Source organism: Anoplophora glabripennis, unplaced genomic scaffold (genome assembly GCF_000390285.2).
Source record: "Anoplophora glabripennis isolate ALB-LARVAE unplaced genomic scaffold, Agla_2.0 scaffold42, whole genome shotgun sequence".
Classification (NCBI taxonomy): Eukaryota; Metazoa; Arthropoda; class Insecta; order Coleoptera; family Cerambycidae; genus Anoplophora; species Anoplophora glabripennis.
Genome location: NW_019416219.1, coordinates 132,417 through 148,159, shown reverse-complemented (window position 1 = coordinate 148,159; position 15,743 = coordinate 132,417). Strand labels below are relative to the sequence as shown.

The following is a 15,743-nucleotide window of genomic DNA, read 5'->3' as shown; positions in this document are numbered from 1 at the left end:
TTATTTTTGAACTACATAATAATGACCATTATAATAATGCACATTTTTTCTTCAGAATTTGACGCCCCCACATTGCACAATAACCATTATTTAATAAATTAATATCTAAAGTTTTTTCCAATCAACAGAAAATCCAGTTGCATTAAGACCAGCTAGATTACCAGATTTAATACCATTGTAGCTCTGACAAATACAATTTTCTCCCGAAACTGTTATAAATCATCAAATTTTTTATTTTGTTTAAACATTATTTTGCCTCTCCCTTAATACGAAATAGTATTAATGTTAGAAAAATATGTTTTGAAGGAACAATTCAATTGTTTTTGTGGTACATTTTTTTAAAAATCCCTGCAACTTTTTAGTGAGTCCGTTTTTCCATATCTTGAACAATGACAGAGAAAAACGGTGCAACCTGGTCAATAAATGCATTTGCGCAATTGAATTTTACAATGGACGGTAACTGAACACGAGTCGACGCAGGTAATCGTTCTCTTAAATCTACGAACGTACTATACCATGTAACTTTGTGCTAAAAGACGCCATTCCTGGATCGCTTCGTTAAAAAGTGTCGCCGTCCGCTTAACTGGAACAATTGAAATGCTTCCCAACTAAAAAATTAAACAGGAGATTCAGCACAGCGCAGAGTTTCAAATTGGCGGAGCGTAAAACCGGAAGTGGCGTGCAATTAATCCAAATAATAGACGGAACAATGGTAGGGGGGAGTTGAGTTAATACCTTCGAGCCGCCACTCCATTGGCCAGCCCTGATGTGCAATTGTTCTCTTTCCCGGCCGCGGTATGTAACAAAATAAAAGAATAGTCTGGATTTTACACCACTGCCAGCCACTGCTAATGAGTGTGTATGTGAAACGTCCTCATTAAAACATGGTGAGTAATTTTTTATACAATCGTTTATTCTAAATTTAGTTGCTCCAGTCATGATGACGGATGCGGATTAATATTTATTTGATGAAATATATATTAAAGTTGCAAAAATCCTGCTCGTACCGACTTAAGTTTTGTAGTTGGAGGAAATGAGAAATTTTCAAAATAAAAAAATGTGTTTAAGACTTTTACATTGATCGCCATACTGACACCATTGCATTGTTTTGACCAAACAAAATATTACATCTTCTATTCACCACAAAAAATATTTTAATGTTAGATATGTAACCGTTATAGACTAGGCGGTATCTGTTTTGGTTTGGGTGAATTATCCACGGAGATTTTTGGCTTTTTGGCTTTCAAATATCACTAGAAATTAAAATTTTTCTATGCCCATAAACAAAAAACGTGGGCTTAACTTTTGGCGGCACAATATGTTCAAAAAATTCGAAAAATGTCATACTTTTCTTCCTATTTAATTATGTATCTCTTCAAGAGTTGATTTTAGGCGAAAATGGAAGAGGAAAAAAATGTTATTATTATAAAAATCGAAAAAATCGCCAAAAATGGGGTTAAATCACATTACTTTTTAGGGAATTTTTTTGAGGTCTTTAAATTGGGTACCGGACCTTCTTACTTGGCTCAAGAAAACTTCATGTTATGTAGAATCATCGCACCAAATTTCATCAAAATCGGTAAGATAGATTTTGCAATCCAGATTTTCAAAAAAAAATTGCAAATTTTCAAAATTTTGCACAGCAAAAACCAAGTCCCTTAGATATTTGAAATTTAAAACTCACCGCTTCATTCAACAAAAACAGAAAAGAAGATCAATCAATATTTATTCACATCGATGAGTCATAGTCGAAGCCAGACGTAAATCTTGTTATAGTCATCAAGGGAGGCAGGGGTTGATGGTTTTTAAATTGTTTACCCATATTTTCACTGATTTTTAACTATTACTTATTACTGTTACGTTTCAGGTCTTTCTAAAGACCTGAATCATAATGCAAATTATCCAGAAAAGGGGAAGCTATAGTATTATCCAAGTAGACATTCATAGTTTAGCTATCGCTTCAACTTTTGGGGAAGAAAACTCGTTCTCTCTTACATTTCACATGAGTCATATTTTTCAATTCTTAACATAACGTCAATATCAGTTTATTGTTGACAAACACACAGAATAATAATCCTTTTTGTTTTGTTGAAAAACTTTTCAAACGTTATAGTTGTATTCCATAAAAATATGATCATTCTTGAGAGTGGGAATGTTGTTTGTTTAACAATAAACATAATCTTGAAACTAGAAAATGGTCAAGTCCTTAATAACTAGAATCCATTTTTGCCATAAACGTGGGAGAATTTTACCGTTATAGAAATGTTTAATAGTACATCAAACTGTTATTCTCAGTTAGGTGCTGTGAGAAGTTATTTGTTTTGTGAGATTTTATTGTTTTCTGTGTAGTTCTAATCTATTCATACGCAAATATAGAAGAATAATTAATTTGTTATCAAATAATGTATGCAAAATTAATTGAAAAAATTAATTTGCATTGAAACTTTAGGTTTTGAATATATGTATTAATTTTATGGTGGTGCCATTCTAAGAAAGAGAAATACATTTACTTTTCTACAGATTATGGCAGATACAGATAACACTGATAAAATTGGAAACCACAAATAAAATTATTCTACTAAACTATTTGGTTTCTCTTGCCTATGCTTTTAATATATTACTGATCTTTTCTTTAGTCAGGTTGAAAACAAAATGATGGAAAACTAGAATATATAGGTTTTTGGTCTACTATTATAAATTTATTTATGCTTATTAACACCATCGCATTCACCATTTTTATAAAAACATTTACATTCCACTCTAAATGTCATTTTATTGGTATACATTTACGTGCAAAATAAGGAAAACTAGATATAAAATTATCAAAATTATAAGTGATAGAAGTGATAAATCAATAATATGTCACTCGATGTACTTTACACCAGCGGCAGCTTGTGACATTGTGAATAGGTGAGATCCGTGGCCTTTTTTAGGGTGGGCAAGAAAGAAAAAAAAGCGCCGCAGGCAAAAATTTATAAATTTTCAAGGTCAAACGACTAAATGCATCTGGAAATTTTTAGTTGCACTTACAGTATTATAGAAAATTCACGAGCAGAATTTTCATTCAGATTTTAAAAAAATAATACGCTACTACTTGGATATTTTATTAATCTGCTCTCAAATAATAAATAGGAATAAATTTCCACGTAATTTTTTATTATGGAGATCTTCGCCAATAGCCCTACTGTAACCATAAATTAAAAAATATATTAATAATAATATCGGAACATTTTATTTACAATAAAATTAAGTAAAAGAAAAAAAAACAAAGTGATATATTTACCTAATAATTAACAAAATTGTTCCTACTTGGTTTATGAATATTAAAAAAATATGAAAAATATAAAAACATATTTTCATGAGCTAGCCAGCCTTATCTATTTACATATAAAACAACGCTACCAGTTTTTCGGTTGTCTGCAAAACAATTTGTATGTTTCCGAAAATACCATTTTAAATTCCTTGTATAATATTTCTATAGTTTTTTGAACTTCTAAATTACGAAATTTTTCGTCTCTGTACAAAATATTAAGTTCGTTTTTCAACCTATCTATTTCAAAAACGTTTGGATACATTTTATAATAAACATTTAAATGATTTTTCTGGAAATTTGTTTGCATGTTCGGGAAATTCTTTGGAATAAAGCAAAAAAATTTAAATCATGTAAATTCCCAAAACGAGTAGGTACTTAATTAAAGGGAAATATATTTCGAAAATATTTCTAATTCGTCGCAACTTTTGCTCCGTTTACTTGGTAGTCCAGTAATATTTTTCGTATAATTAAAAATATTTTTAAATTTTTCTTTGTTTCTTAATAAATCAGAAATTCTTTGACTACTGATTTTAATTTGTTTAGAGCAGTAGTTTACGTCTTGAAAAAGGTGTTTCAAGAGATAAAACAATTTTGTGAGATAGATTCATTATTAGTTACCTATGTAAGTTTTTGATAATATAATAAGTATCTATTAAATTACGTTAAATTTAGTCTTCCTTTGTTTTGTTGTAAGGAAGTTGTTTTTTATTTACTTTAAATTAATACCTGCCTTGTCCTTAAAGCCTTTGTACTATTCCTCACACTGATATTAGACATTACCTCAGTCTCAGTTCCCTCGTAATTCACGTTATTTTAACCGCCTCGCGTAGAGGGGGAACTGTAGCATATTGTAGGCAAGTGTGACGCGCCTACAAGCAAAGAAATTCTGGCCTCACTGCGGTGGGGACTGGTGGGGAGTAACAGTGTCCAATGCCGCCCCGATAGAAACGGCAATCGGCGAGATATTCAATATTCAAACAGTTGTTTTATACTGTTATTTTGATTTTTGATAAAAATAATAGTTAATTGGAAATTAGTTTACCTAACTGTTTATTTTGGTTAATAGTAGAATAGTAGGTGTTAAAATATACGGTGTGAGAACCAAATTTTACAATGAGGCCTCAGTTGCTTCATACGACGAGCCGCCACTGCTTTACATAATAAATATAAACAGTACAAATGTAATACTGTATATTTTCACTATGCTTTTGAATTTGATCCATTATGTTATCTTGGATACCCGCCTGATCTGCCTAAATTTCTAGATAATGACCGCAAATAAGATAATGAGGGTCATGCCGACTTGCCCATTTTCTCCCGACCTTGCTCACGCGAAACACCCGACATTACGTCACCTTGCTCGTCAAGTCATCATGGTGACCGATTTGAAGCGCAACCGCGCCGTCGACTGCACCGTTCTATCGCCGGGTGTGCATCGTACACAGCACGCGCCTCCGGTATTGATTACCGCGACTCGGGCCGCATCCATTGAGAAGCGTCGTCGTCGTCGTCGTCAAGCGACTTGGCGTCCTAACGGGACGTCGGTACCTTACCGAAATAGAACTAAATCGTTTTGTTTCGTTTGGGAATTGGTATTCAGTTCGCCGGAGGCGATAAGTGAGTGTGCAGTCGACTCCTGCGGTATTTCGTTATCAGTTCGAGAGAGAAAAGTGAGTATACTTTCATATCCGCTAATTGACTTTGGGCGTATATAAAAAGTACGGTTTCCAAAGAGGATTTGCATGTTTCAAGTCTGGCATCACTTTTTGATAATGATAAATATGTCGCGTGTAACTGGATTTAACTGTCTCTCCCCAACGTATTGATCCCTTAGATTCTAAAGGGTGACTAAGCGCATTTGTTTTCCGTCTTCATCCACAATTCCAGTCACCAATTTTAGTGTTTAAGGACCATTTTAAACTCACCTTTAGAGTCTGTTACGCTTATCATTTCAGGCACACAAATCGTATTGAAGTTAATAAATACTTTTATTATCAAATTAATCTATATTATTCCATTCCATTTTTATAATACTTTGTGAAAAATATTCTAGGTTAAATAACATGCTCGTGCGTAGTGCGGTTTAGATAGATCGACGCAGTTTTTAAATCATCGAATGAAAATGATGATAACGACAGTGAGTAGATTTTTTATTATCTGGGGACTCACAGAATGGTAGGTACTTGAATTTTTCAGTACGAGTAACCATATTTAATTAAATATACGGGTGATTAAGTCATTAATTTTAACCAGTTGGTTTCAAAATCAAAGTGCAGTCGTTCCCAACTTAACAAAGTGTTATGACTGTTATGGAAGGATGAGTGAATGTTTTTTTAGCCACATACAATAAAGTATACGTACTACGAACTGAATAATTAACTGAACACTCAACATAATACTAAAAGCTCATATTCAGTCATAAAACATAGTGAAAACGCACAACTAAATTGCAATAACCTAACATTCGAAAACAAGTATTGCCCTTATACATTTGTTTTAATTAACAAATAAATAATACTTGTTAATAAACTAATGCAATAAATTAAAGACTCCGAAATTTTTTCGTGATTTTTGACTGTATTTAGATGAAAAATTGTTGTATCGGGAATTAAAAAAAAGCATTTTGAAACTCTAAGATTCTACTTTTTAGATGTTTCGGTCGAAATTTTTTAGGAGCTACGGTTATGCAATTCTAAAAAAATAGTGCGACAAAAAATTTTTGCAAATTTGTCATTGCGCGGACTTGTCTATTCAGCTTCAATATATGTACTTTTTTTTAAAGGACCCCGCAATAATCTTATGGAAATTGGGTTTCTGTCAAATTGTCTGAATTTTTGATATGTTGTAGATTTTGTCATCCTGAACAAAAGTCTCCATGGGCACAAAGTGCCAAAATGAACATTTTGGCAGCTACGGAGCTGCCAAAGCTCCCCTGACCCGTTGCAAAACTATTCATTTTCAATACTATTTACAGATGTCAAAAGCATATTTTAATTATTCTAATATATAGGGTAATGTTTTTGAGGTCACTGGATTCAACCCTCATGTCAGATTGGACAAATTGACCGTTGACAGCTGTCAATACACTGTCAACGAAGAATAGAAAAGTAAATATTCTCTTTTCACATTGAGAGTTTGGGCTTTTGAGGGAGCTGAATTCAATTCTCATGCCAGATTGGCAAAATTGACAGTTGACAGCTGTCAATTGACTGTCAACGAGGAATATAAAAGTAAATATCCTCTTTTCAAATTGAGAGTTTGGGCTTTTGAGGGAGCTGAATTCAATTCTAATCTCAGATTGGAAAAATTGACAGTTGACAGCTGTCAATTCACTGTCAACGAAGAATAGAGAAGTAAATATTCTCTGTTGACATTGAGAGTTTGGGTTCTTGAGGTCGCTGAATTCAATTCTCATGCCAGATTGGAAAAATTGACAGTTGACAGCTGTCAATTCACTGTCAAAGTAGAATAAAGAAGAAAATATTATCTTTTGTTATTGGGAGTTTGTCAACTACCATTTTCTCCAATTCTAAAAAGAATTGAATTTAGCGAGTTGGCCAACATAAACTCTCAATGTAAAAAGAGGATATTTACTTTTATATTCCTCGTTGACAGTCAATTGACAGCTGTCAACTGTCAATTTTGCCAATCTGGCATGAGAATTGAATTCAGCTCCCTCAAAAGCCCAAACTCTCAATGTGAAAAGAGAATATTTACTTTTCTATTCTTCGTTGACAGTGTATTGACAGCTGTCAACGGTCAATTTGTCCAATCTGACATGAGGGTTGAATCCAGTGACCTCAAAAACATTACCCTATATATTAGAATAATTAAAATATGCTTTTGACATCTGTAAATAGTATTGAAAATGAATAGTTTTGCAACGGGTCAGGGGAGCTTTGGCAGCTCCGTAGCTGCCAAAATGTTCATTTTGGCACTTTGTGCCCATGGAGACTTTTGTTCAGGATGACAAAATCTACAACATATCAAAAATTCAGACAATTTGACAGAAACCTAATTTCCATAAGATTATTGCGGGGTCCTTTCGATACGATCATTTTTCATCGATATATCGGACTTTTAATGGAAAAGGATCTTTTTGTCTTCAATCATCGATATCTCGGCAACGAATGGTCGTACAGAGAATTGAAGGGCAGTTTCGAAAACTGAAATAAACTTCCTATAACATGCTGGCGCATGTCTAAATACAGTCTGTCAAAAATCACGGAAAAATTTCGGAAATTCTTTTGACCCTTTAAAAAATGTAAAATAATATCTTATTAATTCATGTGTCTAGGCAAAAAAAGTATGTCGTTCACTATTAAAAACACAAGAAAAGCTAGATTAGTGACCGAATACGATATGTCAAGATTCACACAGCGGTTAGGAGCAGTCCTAAAAGTTGTTTAAATAATGATTTGAATTTTTGTACTCTACTCATTTTTCACTATATTCCCTTAAAATTAATGGCATTATGACTCAATCACCCTGTATAATGAGGAAAATAAATACCCTACCTAATTTTCTTTGTTTGTCATATTTTGTTGGAATTTTTCAAATTTTTATTAAACCTCTTTCACATGCGTTAGTTTTTGACCCAATAAATAGACTAAGAAATTGACAAAGTTCTATCGGAACATACAAAATAAATTTTCTAATTTCCATAAATTCTCCAAGAAATTGAAGACAATACAACTAGTCCTAATTAGTTGGCAAATTATAAAATTTTTTGACAGTTTCTTGGGTCAACAATTGGTAAGTAAAACATGTAGCACTGTAGACTGACTTATAATACCAATAATAAATCAGTTGTTTCTACAGGAAGTTAATCATTTAAGTTTTAGTCAGGCAATCATTAGTATAATAATAATGATAATAGCAGTGGTAATGAAAATGAGAATGACAATGACAACGACATCGACAATGGCAATGACAATCGCAATGACAGTGGCAATTTATTTTACTGCTACTAAATTTGCTCAAATTCTTCAACTGTTTTGTTAAGTACAACCACCTACATTCTAGTAACTGTACTTTTCCTTTTCAACAACATAATTGAACCATGCGACCATTATTTACACTAGAAATTCAAGTCTTTCTAACATACTGATAATTATGTGTGATCAGTTCTTGTTTATTTATTATTACTAATAATAAATATAAGCAATGCCCTGCTGTTATCTGAGGCTTTTGTTTGTTTATAGTTCATTCGTGGAATAAATTAATAAATTGTGAAATGTGAGCTCGTAGTCTACATTTCCCTAGAGCTTTCCTTAAATAACTATACGAATTTTTGTTATTTTTAATAAATTGTTTATTGCAGAAATTAAAACTGGCAATATGTAGTACCAAATTACGGAAAAGTCAGATTAGATAAGATAGTCAGATAGCAGTAACAAATAAAAGTATATCAGGCAATACCAAGAAATGCAGGTTACCTGTATTCTTGTTGACTGTATCAATCGTGCCTCGATAAGAGCGTTAGTTGATTGAATCTATTATCTTGTGTATATTTAAAGATAATTACAGGAGGAAAAGTGCTTTTAGTTGTAAAGTTCACTATATAATTTTTGGTAAAGTACTGGAACACTGTACATACAATGAAAAATGGTTATACAGTTTTAGAATTATGAATGTTGAAAGTTTGATAAAATTCAGTTTCAGACTACATGAAATCTGTTTTATTTCAAATAAAAACTACCTACTAGTAGATTTCAACTTATTTTGCAACGCTTCGTGTACTTGATTAAATAGCTATACCATAACATGTTTTTTCACAAGCAGAAGCAGGAGAAACTTATATTTAAATCAAAGAAAATTTCTATTTCCGTGATAATTAAGAACAACAACTCGCCTCAAACGCATCTATACTTATATTAATTACTCATTAACAAGTTTTAATGCACGTAATGATTTTATTATTATTACTATTGCCGCTTCTTTACACACACTGCACGCGTGTGATGGCAATTGCATATTTATTTCATTATTTTCAACGTCCGTACGCATTTTAAGTTTATCGCTGACACACATCTTGGGGAAGGATTATTTGCCACAGAAACTTAATTTAATAGAAAAAGTCGTTAATAACTTTTAATGAGCCGGTTGATGTTTTTCGTAATTTTTACGGTCACTTAAAATCAAATTAAGTTAACCAACAGTTGATAGATGGTCGCAAGAGTGCGAAATTAGCGGTATGTGGAAAAAGGAACTTGTGATAAAATAAATAATAAACCCAAAAGCTAGTAGTTTAATTTTTCAAATAATGTTTTATTTTTTACCCATCTTTCATTTAATTGGAAGGCAGGGAACCATAAATAAAACGAACTATCGATTCGTCTATTTTCATCATTACATTTATTTGAAGACGACTAACCAACTCTTTTTATTATGGTTCTTTGTTCCCAGCTAAAAGAATGAAGATCGTAAATATTCAGCGACGAAGATTTTCTAGTATTAGTTATTATTTATGCATTGGTTGTTTTATATTATAACTTGGAATTTTGAGTGAAAAAAAAAACACGTTTTCAAAGAATTTTTCGCGAATAACTACGCATTTTATTTAAAAATGTGTAATGAACAAAAATGTAGCTTATAAATAAGCAAAGAAAATCGTTTTTTTAAAAAGTGTTGTACGTCCTATACAAAGTGAAATATAAATACTTGAATCGATATATTCAACGTCAAATAACAGGAAAAGGATTAATTTTACGTTTATAACGCTCCAGGAGTTTTTTGTAGTACTCAAAAAGACCTTCAAAATGAGCACTTATAAAAGTTAATTAGAGCAAAATTGAAGGAGTTATCGTCAAAAACAGATGGGTTGCTCATATTTTTTTAAGGAAAAATGAGCAGTAAACGCTGTACCATTCCCATCAGAATTAAAATTGATTATATTTAAAAATCGATTATGGAATTTTTATTTTAAATTATTGCACAATTATAGCATTCCAAGATTTAAAACGTAATTTCTTATCATTTTTTTAGCACAGGTGTTATTTATAAGGGTTGAAAATTGTTATGAGATACAAATTCTTTCATAAGCAATGAGGGAATTTTTATTTTAAATAATTGCACCGTTAAAGCATTCCGAGCTTTTAAAAAGTAATTTTTTATCATTTTTGTCAATACAGGGGTGGTTTTTAGGGGTTGAAAGGGAAAAATTATTTTATTAGCTATAAGGTAACTTTTATTTTAAATAATGCACCATTTAATCATCCCACATCTTAAAAAAGTAATTTTTTATAATTATTTTTTGCATAGGGGTAGTTTTTAAGGGTTAAATAAAGGGTCGAAAAGATCAAATATAGCATAAAACATGGAACATTATTTAATCTTTGTGCTTAAACAAGATTTGTATCGATAAAGTGCTTAAAACTTAATTTTTCAATTTTTTCACTTAGGGGTAGTTTTTACCCCCAAAAAACACAAAGCGTCAATCGGGCTTATGTCACGTTTGAACTTGAGCCTAAGATAAGCCTTATTCTAAATTTTCATGCAAATCCATGCAGTTTCAAAGAATTCGGTGGTTACAGCTGATTTTCAGCTTCATTGACTCTACTATTAACCTTTATTGATTCACAAAGCCATTTATTTGACAGTTAAAATGACACAAGTAAAAATTCTTTGTGGAATGACATGGGTGACAATTTGGATATAATACTATGCATTTAGTTTTGTCAATTTTTGTTTATAGCTTATAAATTTTGCAAGAAATTGGTACACGCCCATAAAAGGTAATAATTTCTTATAAAAAAATAAAACGCTTTAGTATTTTATCAAGTTTTATTGACAAAACAATCATCATATCTTTTGTGGGTGAACAGAATTAGTTTCCCCAATTTTTTCTCATTCATTGTAAGCAATTCAGGAAATTTAATAAGTTGAAATTTTATTCCAGGTCACTACTTAATGGCTGACAACAATCATGCGGAAGAAGCCAAAGAAGATTCTAACCAAAGAGGGAAAGGTGATGACGTAAACCACTCACGGCAAAAACCCAGCGTTTGCAGAAGATTGGACTTTGGAAGTGATCATGAGAAAGAATTAAATAACCTACTGTCCCTGTCGAATGAGGATTTAGAACGGCACAGACATAAAGCCATAGAAAAATGGAATTTCGATTTCGAGAATGAGGTTCCACTGGATGGGGACTGGCAATGGGAAAAAGTGCCAGTTCAGCCATCTGAAGTAAAAGAAGTAATATGTACGTTGGAAAAAGAACGTCACGAAAACAGAACTGTTTAAATTGTAATAGGAACATAATGGATTGTCAAATTAAGTATATGAGTTGTTCGTACATAAAGTGGATAAAAAACAGAAGAAAAAAATTACGGAAATGTAAAACAACATATTTAAAAAACGTGATTGTTTGCCTTTTCTGTTTAAAGGAAAATAATATCAAGAAAGCATACAATATAGTTTATTAATTTTTGGCCAAAGTAAGCAAAGCTGACGTTACCAATTCACCCATGAAGAATTTTAAGTTAATTTACACGATTTCTATTCCTTTTATATATTCTTATTTATTATTTATAACATTAATCATTAAAAATAAATTGAGCTGAAATTGGTATATATTTTGATTATATAAAAATTTTAAGTGTTTGTCTGGAATCAAAAAGTGACAAGTTTGAGAGTTACAGCATGTATGAGGGGGTATGTTTATCGCAGACTGATTATTATAAACATTTTACTTTTTGTTTAAACTATAAAGAACCTACTTGATGTATGTAATGTACCTACCGTTTCTATCCCTATAATGAATTTTTGAATAGCATTTTTTAAGTCGATTTGTTTTTTTAATGTGAACAGTTGTATACAAATTATAATTACATGGTCCAAATTTCGAAATTTGCTTAATTTTAAGTAAATAAGGCCAGTTTCACACGTTTGCAATAATTTATCTAGTCGGGGTAGTGTAATTTTAAATTATTTTTCATATATTATTTAATGTATTTTTTAGGGTTATCTTTAACCCAAAAAACGGCTAATATACCAAAAAAGTTGTAAATACTAGATTACTAAGAATATTCTATATAATGTAAAAATGTGTAATAAACAGCATTTATCTGGAAGATTAGTATTTATTTGTTCTATAAGGAAAACTTTCTTAAATAAATAATTAACTTACAAGGTGTTTTCAAGGATTATGACTGTTGATGTGACAATAGACAAGCGCACAACAAATGTCTGGGTTCAGTTGTTTTTCTAAAAAGTGTTAACCGGCCATTGTGACTCTTTCTGCTTCGTCGGCACTGCTTTGTTCTACTTCCGTGGAGTTTGTGAATAACTAGTGAACATTTCACTGAAGACTTGATTAAAACTTTGCCCTTTGTCCATAAGATTGATTACTACAGAAAATCTCAATGTAAAGCAAACTGCCTATTTTTGAGCTAGCTCCAAATAATCTAAATAAAGGCTTTTAGCAAAAAGCGAACCGTTTGTCTTCATCGTTATGTAAGCTTGTGCCTACATAATGATGCACACAATCTTAATAAATTGAATTTCGCCTGCTGAAGTGGACCTAAATCAATTTACTCTTTAAAAAGCATGTGCCTGATGTAATCGTTGCAAAATGAGACATATGCGCTTTATATTAAATTACAGTATCAAGACTTTCCTGCCCCCACAAATTTATAACTCAATATAGGTACGTATATAAAAATTGTTTCAATAATTTTCCTTAATCCCGAAAAAAGTTCTATTCGTTTGTTAAACTACATGTTAAAATATCTTCTTGTTTCAAAATTTTAGCGCCTCAGGAAAGATCAGGCAACTTCCATAGTTTAACATTTTTGTCAGTTGAACGCAAAATATAGGAAAACTCATTGAATACAGTTACCACTCTGATAAGATGAAAACTTTTTTGGAACCGCTGATCTCACTTATGGCTCTGCCTCCATCTGCAAGCAATAAGAATCTAGAAGATAAATTGTTTCTCTTAAACATTTGTTCACTAATAATTTTCATAATAAAGGACGCGTGAATACTAAATAGACCAGGGCGGATCTGTTTTGAGGTGGATGGGCAAGCAAATTTTTTCTGGATTACCTTCAGTACAACTCACATAATAAAAGTGTGGATCCTAGATCTGAACATTTTCAACATTGCAAAACATTTCAAAAATTTAAAAAATACCTATTTTATCTGNTAAATATGAAAACATATATACTACGTACAAAGAGATTAGGGCATTAAAAACAGTGTTTTGTACTAAAAACAAACGTATTAAAGCTAGGCAAACAATATATAGTGTACGATAAAGTTACTGGTAAACAGAATTAAATGAAATGTGTAATCTAATCAAAGTTTTTGACTCTTTAGGTGAAATAATTAAAACAAACACGGTAAAATGGCGCGTATAGTGTATCCCCGCAACAAAAAGCAAGTGTAATACAAAAACACATAGAAACAGTTGCCACATAAGTACAGAATATTCCGAAAATGTACTACTAAAGAAAATTTTTTTGTGGCTGGGCGCAGGCGTGCCCCGATCGGAGTGATGTTAGCGTATTGTATAATTTATTCTTTAATTCTGTAGATATTGTATTTTTAATGAACGAACACAGTATTTAAACGTTTTTGACATAATTTAAATTTTTTTCATTTTTTCCATTTTGCATTTTGAACGATTTTTCATGACTATATTTCCGTCCTGAGGGCATCCGCTATCGCTGACGTGTGCCATTCGCCCACAGCACTCAAACGCAAGTTTTATCGATTGGCGGGCGCTTCGCGGTGGCCGTCAGCGGTCCGTGTGACTGATGAGGTCGAAGCGCGACGACGACAGTCCACAGTCGCCACACCGTAGGGTAAAATATACAGTATATTTAATACAATACATAAATAATAAACTTTGTTTATAACAAAATATGTGCAAATTAGACAGTTGGCATTACGATATTCGAATTCCTTGGGTCGCGAGACATCGGAATAAAAAAAAAGATCGAAATTGGTCCATCAGAAGCCAAGATAATGCAATTTTTTCGTACCTTCGCATTTTGAACCTGCGAATTCAGTCTCGGAGCGAAAGCCCCCTCTCCCACTTTCGTGTTTTGAGTCACTTTTCGCGCGTGCGAGTAACAGCTTTTCCGCTGATTTATCTATGTTGCCAATAACTTATGGATATGAAAATTTTTTCCAGCTTAGAACTCGGAAAAACGAAGCCACTGGATCAAAGATTATTCCTAAATTGTTTATAAATTAACGGTAAATGCCGATAAACTTTAACCGCTTATATCTCGAGAACCAATGAACGGAGTTTAACTTTTTTTTTTAAAGAAGCGTCTTTCTGAGTACTTTAAAATTATAATTTTTCAAAAAAAACTGAATTGCAAGTTGATAAATGTAATCTAATTGTTTAAAAATAAACAAGAGAGTAACTAAAAATTTACTGTTTCTGTCCTAATCAACCGATTTCAATTTTTCAAAAACCATTTGAAAGGTTGAGCGGTCCTTTCTATGTGAAAAAATTTTCAAGTATGTAGATGCTTTATTTCATGCTATGCAACATTTTGAAAATTCGAAATTTTTTTTTTTAATTTTAAAAAAATTATTTTGCGAAAACTATAGCACCAATTTTAATGAAATTAGGTGTGTTGTTTTATAATACTCTAAAGTTTTTTTTAGAATTAAAATGTCCTCGGACCAATTAAAATATTAAAAAAATATATATAAAGAACTTGATTATTTTGCCTTTTTTCATCAATTATCAATTATTGCTATTTTTGCAATATTGGTAATAAATTTAAACAATTTTAACTTCCAGTATATTGTGCAAAATTCAATTCTAAAACTTTTTGCCCTCTTCAATATTCTTCCAAAATGCATAGGTTCTAAGATATAAGTAAAAAACTAAAAATAGGTATTTTTTAGAATTTTTAAACATTTTTGTAATTTTGAAAATGTTTCGGACCTCGCCAAGATCTAGGGATCTACACTTTTATTATGTGAGTTTTACTGAAGGTATTCCACCAAAATTTGCCTTGCCCCCCCTTATATCCAAGAAGTGGGATATTTCGACAGATCCGAAAAAATTATTTCCATTTGACAATTGAATTCGACTTGGATATCGACAATTTTGTAGTTTCTGAGATACCATTTCACTCTGTACATGTTCTCTTTACCTTCAAAAGAAAAAAAATCTTCTATCGTATTTCCTTTCCAGTAACATAATGACAAGTAAACTTACTGGCTGGAAAGATAATGGTCTTCCGATATACATGTGACAATCATTGTAGGAAACATCATGTCAATATTAATAATAACACACCTACACCACATATTACTAACATGTGCCTAGGCGAAAAACCCAAAAAGAAATATGTAGGCCAAGCCGGAAAGAATATGTTTTACATTAGCGATGTCCTACAAAAATACACTGATAAGGGGTCCGCTAGATAACAAAGGTTATTTCGAATTCAAGCGT

The 15,743-nt window shown here is 31.8% G+C and overlaps 1 protein-coding gene across 2 annotated transcripts; it reads left to right on the top strand.

Annotated features, from left to right (window-relative positions):
* Positions 1-787: 787 nt before the first annotated feature.
* LOC108905377 lies at positions 788-12,390 on the top strand. 2 transcript variants are annotated; one of them, XM_023453940.1, is made up of 2 exons: positions 788-887; positions 11,214-12,390. In XM_023453940.1, exon 2 carries the CDS (start codon positions 11,225-11,227, stop codon positions 11,558-11,560), a length of 336 nt encoding a protein of 111 aa, XP_023309708.1. In that variant the 5' UTR covers positions 788-887; positions 11,214-11,224; the 3' UTR covers positions 11,561-12,390. The 2 variants fall into 2 exon arrangements, with proteins under 2 accessions (XP_023309708.1, XP_018563724.1); XM_018708208.2 differs by lacking the exon at positions 788-887 and adding an exon at positions 4,735-4,983.
* Positions 12,391-15,743: the final 3,353 nt, after the last annotated feature.